At 45.2% G+C, this 6,355-nt stretch overlaps 2 protein-coding genes across 2 annotated transcripts in view; both read left to right on the forward strand.

The window, feature by feature from the left end:
* Positions 1 to 2,993: 2,993 nt before the first annotated feature.
* Positions 2,994 to 3,680, forward strand: Pmar_PMAR025967 (hypothetical protein; the record flags this gene model as incomplete). Its single annotated transcript, XM_002777550.1, has 3 exons — positions 2,994 to 3,129; positions 3,430 to 3,538; positions 3,641 to 3,680. The coding sequence occupies 3 exons, from the start codon at positions 2,994 to 2,996 to the stop codon at positions 3,678 to 3,680; spliced, it is 285 nt and encodes a 94-aa protein (XP_002777596.1).
* Positions 3,681 to 5,426: 1,746 nt separating this feature from the next.
* The window catches only part of Pmar_PMAR025968 (hypothetical protein), a gene marked incomplete at both ends in the record, with an annotated part of 11,539 nt that continues 10,610 nt past the window's right edge, over positions 5,427 to 6,355 (forward strand). The window contains 2 exons of the mRNA XM_002777551.1: positions 5,427 to 5,520; positions 5,560 to 5,720. Coding sequence (XP_002777597.1) covers positions 5,427 to 5,520; positions 5,560 to 5,720 — 255 coding nt within the window. The remainder of the gene's footprint in view (positions 5,521 to 5,559; positions 5,721 to 6,355) is intronic.

The following is a 6,355-nucleotide window of genomic DNA, read 5'->3' on the forward strand; positions in this document are numbered from 1 at the left end:
CCGACGCCTAGAGCGGCGCCTAGGCTTAGTAGACTTCTTGTGGAATCTCGATATATCATCCTCGGCATTCGAAGCAGTCGCACCACTCGAAACAGTCTGATGCGATTTGGCAGACTCCTGGCTTGAACAGATCATCTTGCTGTCACTAGAAAACGGTATGTGTTCGATTATGTATCGTTGGTGGATGCTGACTAGCGCTAGGATATTGTGATACATCGTGGGTGTTTGGAGACAGAGTTTCAGACCTTGGGTCGGGAAGATGAGTCGCAAGTCTGGCGCACTTTGGGTAAAAATTGGCAAAGTAATTTTTTTTTCGAAAATCGGACTCGTGTAGTATTTGAGCGATAGAACTATACTAGGATACATGCTGCTGAAAATTTCAGGCGAATTTAAGGCCTATATAACGAGCTAAGCTGGTGACACGTTTTCGCACGACTAGATTGCGCGTACTGTATATAGATCGAATCTCAAATGGGGTAGCTTAGAGGAGCGAATGCTCGACCTACGAAGCTACTTGATTACTATGTGATAGACAGCGATACTTCTGATAGACCTTTATAGAGAATGTTGAGGAGTTCGATTCATCAGTCGATGAGACAGCCGATCATGCAGCATTAGAGCTTAGTACTCGAGTGGACCTCTTCTGAATCATTCTTTCGCAACCCCTGGATACTCAGAGTGATCCCCCGTGCTCAGATCGTCGGAAGATGGCCAAGCACTTACAGAAGAGGTGATGGGTCACCATTCAGTTCGACAACAGCAACTCTAGTCCTGAGTAGAGCTTCCCTTAGGAGCCGCTGGTTGACGCACTAACTGGAGCCCCTTCAAAGAGTAACAGCGCGAGAAGCTCTGGCAAGACTAGGCCTGGTGAGTTTACGGAGGGGTCTTAAACTCATTTTTTTGAACAATACCAGATTGATTTCTCTCGATTGCTCCAAACGCGTAACCGGCGTGCCCCTTGATCTCTGCCTGATATTCTCTCAACCAATCCCAGAATGCTTCCTGGTGAAGCTTGTCCTAGAAAATCGCTCTAGTATTGCGAAGGTTCTACTATTCAGACACGGACGATCCGACGATGCACGATAGCAGTCACCACCGTCATCATCACAGACATGCACGTGATGATGACGGTCTGTTGCCTCCTGTGGCCGAGGCACTGCTCAGAATCCTCCAGGCCAGCCCACATTGCACTGTGCAGGAGGTAGGCAACAGCAGCTGTTACGAGGGCGGTGAACAACTCAGTCCACGGGTCCTGGGTCCGAGACAGGTGGAATTGAAACCATTTTGGTTATGAACCAAAATAGAAATTGAAACCCGCTGAATTGAGATGGTTCTTAGGAGACAAATATGTCCTCCAGTTTCCATATCATATCCACCTTCATGGTTCGCAGTAGAATACTGGCATGAAGTTCCACAGCCTGGACCACAGGTCTATCCTCAACTTCGGGCCTCCCAATAGTTTTTATGATCGGAAATCAATCTACTCTTACTGATAGAATAGAAAGTCACTGTATTGTGTACTCGGCCTCAGAATCGGTATACTTTTCTTACATGTTATATGTAGTAATACTTATTCCAAGTCCTACCTGCATTTTATCGATTGTTAATATAACCATATCCCATATTCATATGAATAGCCAATGATATATTCGGCTTCCCATCTGACGTTGATACCACTCCTCGTGTTCTCGTCATCAGTTGTCCTCGAGTGTTGGCCAAGTCCTCCGCAAACACGGTGCTAAGAAGGCTGCCCAGGCCTTCGAATTATCAATGCATACTGCAATAGTGAAGTCAGAAGGCTGCTCACTACCATCCACCACTGACGGATCCTTGAGTAACCTCACGCATGCTAGGCAGGATTAGTACGCTTCTTGATACTCTCGTGATCGCGGCAAGTTGTCAAGTTATAGAGCCCAAATAGTATATCGCTGAACTCGCTAGTATTGCCGTGGAAGTGAGGGAGTGTCGAGAGAATACGTGTGGTCGGATAATGCAACCTAGTGGAAGTTTGGCAGTACTGGGTTAGTAGTAGTTGGTGTGAGGGTGGGACAGTAAACCAGGATCGTTGTTGTGAGGAGAGAGATGGCAGGTAGTAGTAGTACTATTCCTTGTTATGGAGGTTGTAGTGGATACGACTAACCTACTATCGTAGTAGACATATTCCTAGTTCTTCTACTACTAGGTAGCAGCGAAGTGAAGCAGAGACTGAATCTTCTGGATAAGATCACTCGAACGATCCTTGAATTCGATGATGATGATGACGAGGCTATCACCACTACAACATGATATCATATCGAAAGTTGCCAATCACAGTGCTTGAGTTCAATGAGAAGTCAATTTCTTGTAGACGCAATTTGGTGGTCATGTTCAACGTGGGCTCACTCTAGAAGATGGGGAATAGCAGAATATGATCAATAACGACAATATCACCGCCCTTATCATTTTTGACAGCCATAGTATTGCCACTGTATTGTCATTGCGATTGACATCTCGGATGATCCCCACTGGGATGCCGAGCTCCGTCTTTCCCATGTCCTATAGATCACGTCCTAGGTTGTGGGCATCCTGCATACAGTAATGCGAACATTCTGATAAGCATGTTGTCGGTTAGTATATCTGATTCCACCGTTGGAATATATGTTTGCTTACCTCAGCTCCGGAGTTCCCTCACTGAACATGGAAGTTTGGATACGAATTTGGGTAGGAGTGTAAAGGAAGACAATGAGAATTCCCCAAGATGTTTATCGGAACTTATATTATCACCAACACATGTACTCTCTGTTCTCCCTTCTTGAGCAGTACTTTCCCGATGCCTACAGCACCTGTCCGTCACAGATGCCAACCTACATCATCAACAGCAGCAGCTCTATCGGCACAGAGTTCTCCCAGAAGGGAAAAATTCTGGCAGACCCCGTTCGTGAACGTCCAAAAAGTAAAGTCCGATTGGTGACGATATGGTGACGCGAATGTAGGTGTTCGGGGGTCATGCTCTGATGAAGGGGGATGTCACTGAGGAGCTTGACCGTGAGCTCTCTAAGAGGGTCAGAAGGGTGTATGGGAGTATATCTGCTAACAACTTCCTGCGTTATCCAGGCGGCAAGAGCACTGTGAAGGCACTCGATCTTACAGGTGGGAGGAGAGATATGTGTTCCTTTACTAGGGTGGAAACCAATGAGAAAATTTCAAAATTTTCTTGGAAAATTCCATAAAATTCCTCGAATTCCTAAATCTTTTTCAAAATTTCATATAGTCACCAACACATGTAATTGACCATGTGCATATTTTCCCCCTAACACTACGCGCCATAGCCATTAGATATAACGCTGTATACTAGTGTGAAAGCCATGATGGTTGATCATCTCGCCAAGTGGGGTAGTTCCGATATGTTTTTGCTGCCCTTTTGAGACGATATCATCATTATCACTCTAGGTAACTATGTCTACATCATGATGCGGACTATTTCGGATAGATGCTTTGTAATTCACATTGACGTTGAGGCATCTGATGGGAGGAATATCCGCATATCTCTCTCTAATATGTAAGTAGACGGGCATGTTCAAAACATCATCATCATCATCATCATCATCATCATCATCATACAGTGAAATGATCGAACAGTGAAATTCCTATATTTTCGCAGAGATGACATGTTTGTTATGTTCGAGGTTTCGGATTCGTAATCGTCGAACTTACAAGATTGATTCGTTTTGGACTACAATGAATATCCAGCACACTGTATATCAGGTTTAAGTCCACCAAAGTACAGGCCCCTCGAACGATACAGTGCCCGGTGCATCCTCCTGTTATCGATCGTTGGTGTATTCTCTGTGTACACTTGAGTGCACTCATGGCTATCTATTCTCCAGAGAAGGGCTCTGGGTCGAAGCATCTGCTACCGGATGTAGGGTAATTTCATGGCGCAGTGACGGAATGATGGAGCAGGTTCACTTTGTGAAGAGCATCCAGATAGGGTCCTCTCTACTACTACGTGGTATATACACTAGCGACAATCTTTATTCGATAGAGGATATGCCGCGGGAAATGCAGTTGACGCATAAAAAAGATGTTGAATTCACGTGGATGGATGTGCCCTTCGTCAAGACTGCTGTTGAGCATGGTAGGTCTCGGGCTTCTCTTTGGAACTTGAGAGCTTAGATAGCCGTACTGACTATTGCTAAGTTATGATAGATACGAAGCAAGGTGTCAGCTCTGACAGCACTGACAGCATCTTAACTCGACTGGAACCTACCTCCCCGCTGCCCTCGCTGACATGTAATGCATCAGGTCTACAAAGGAGGACTGTAGATGAGAATGAGGTGACCACTTCTACTCATGGAGTCTCATCCTCACTACTCTTCACTGACCATATCTTCCGATAGTCCATGTCGAACGTGGTAAATGTGAAGGTGTCTTATTGGTCGGCGTTTGTGAGCAATATTGTCGTTATCGACACTGTAATATACGTCAGTTGTTGTCGAATTTCACGTGGTGGAGTTGTGAGCAAGCCTGGGCTTGTTCTGGCCGATCTCGTCCTTTACGACTCAGGGATTACTATCAATCTTTCGCTAATATTACTTCAATAAAAACTCCGTATTATTCCTGAGCGGCTCGAGAGTGTTGCATAGAAGTAATCATTTCACTGCTCCTTCGAACTTATCTGAATTTTACCGCGAAGCTCATTTCATTTCTAACCCTCGTGAAGCTGAGTATTGTAATAATAATAATCTCCCTGTGGTGCTCACTATCAATAAGTCTATCACAGGTGAACCTGAACATACCAGTACTACCGTTGTCGTCGGCACGACCAGAGCTCATGGTCCTACCGTTACAGCTAAAACAGGTGTTGTGCGCCCGACCACAACTAAGTGGTAAGAATGTATCAAACCCGAGGAAATCATCAGTTGGACAGCGGAGGTTTGCAGTGTGGGTGCGGGACCAGGTGAGTCTTTGTGGTGAGCTTGGCACCTCTGAGGGAGGTGAGCAATATTGGAGAAATATATGTTCACTTTCCTCAACTGATCTGAGAGAAGTTTACAGAAACCAACAAGAAAAAACACAAATTTTAATATTGTTGCCCACACATGTAGTTGAACATGTGCATGTTCTTCCTCCAGACTGGAGATGATATTTGTTGATGGTTGAGTAGTTGTAAGTTGCTCACTAGGAGTACGTTTGTATATCAACATAGCATACAACTCATATTAGAAAGTCTCGCGGAAATGTTGTTAGACTACGACGATGCGACCATCAGTGTGTACGTCTTCGGCTGGGCATCTATCACTATACGGGATGGCTACGGGAAGACCTTCCGAGCCGAGCCTGATAACGGGTTGTGGCCTTGTATCGTGCCTAGCTGGTGCTGATTGTGGCAATACGGTTCTCACGGCAGAGGCGGGTGGGTGCGACTTTGGTTGTTGTTGGTCCTGATGGACTTCAAAGGTCAACCTCCTGTGGTCCGAGTGTGGAGACCGATGCTTAGTGGAGCACCTGTGTGTGTGATACCATGCTCTATGTTAGCGGGTAAGCTCATACCACTCCTCTGCTACATCGTGGACTCAGGTATAGATGATATTTGCTCGGACTCGGACACCCGTCGGGTCTGCATTCTCGGAAAGGAAGCTCAGAGGAAGCAACAGATGATCTCTATATGGAGTATCCCGTTACCGTCTACCACAGGGAAAGCTCCTGTATGCAAGCCGGCCGAGCTTATTGCTAAACAGGTAGGCTTCTGCTCGAGTGGTCTTTGCTCTTCTATCGTTGTGTGTTGAGAAGTCTGAGCCCTGTTAAGAAAGAAACAGCGATGAGAGTGTTGTTATCCAGAGTAACTGATTATGGATAGCTCGATCGGAAGGGTTACGACCGGTGATCTTCTGCGTTGAGATACTCGATGTTGTTTATGAATCTATATGGTTATTCATACTGAAACTCATCATTAGATTTCCAATTAAATTACTGTTATATATGTGTTGCTATCTATTTGTATAATTGAAAACTTTATATTCTGTTGATTGATCTCAGCGAAGATATGACCTACAAAATGTCACTGATGTAGTATATAAATCTCGCGTTGTGGATTTATTCTGTCTTAATGCAACGTGTAGTCGATCGTGGCGTCTCCACCAGTAATAGTTATCGTGAATTCGATCGTTATCAGCAATCAACAAAGTCCATATGGTAGGTAAGGAAACCAGAAGAGGTATTCACTCGATATGGCAAACGTCGTACACTGTGTATAAGAATGAACTTTGGTCAGGTCTGTGGCTCGTGGCCAGTCCAGGCTTTGGGGTTCTCGCCGTTTCGCTCATCCTCTCAAACTAATATCGTCTCCTGTGGATTCGAGAACATACGATTCTGG

Source organism: Perkinsus marinus, assembly GCF_000006405.1.
Source record: "Perkinsus marinus ATCC 50983 genomic scaffold scf_1104296951506, whole genome shotgun sequence".
NCBI classification, from domain to species: domain Eukaryota; phylum Perkinsozoa; order Perkinsida; family Perkinsidae; genus Perkinsus; species Perkinsus marinus.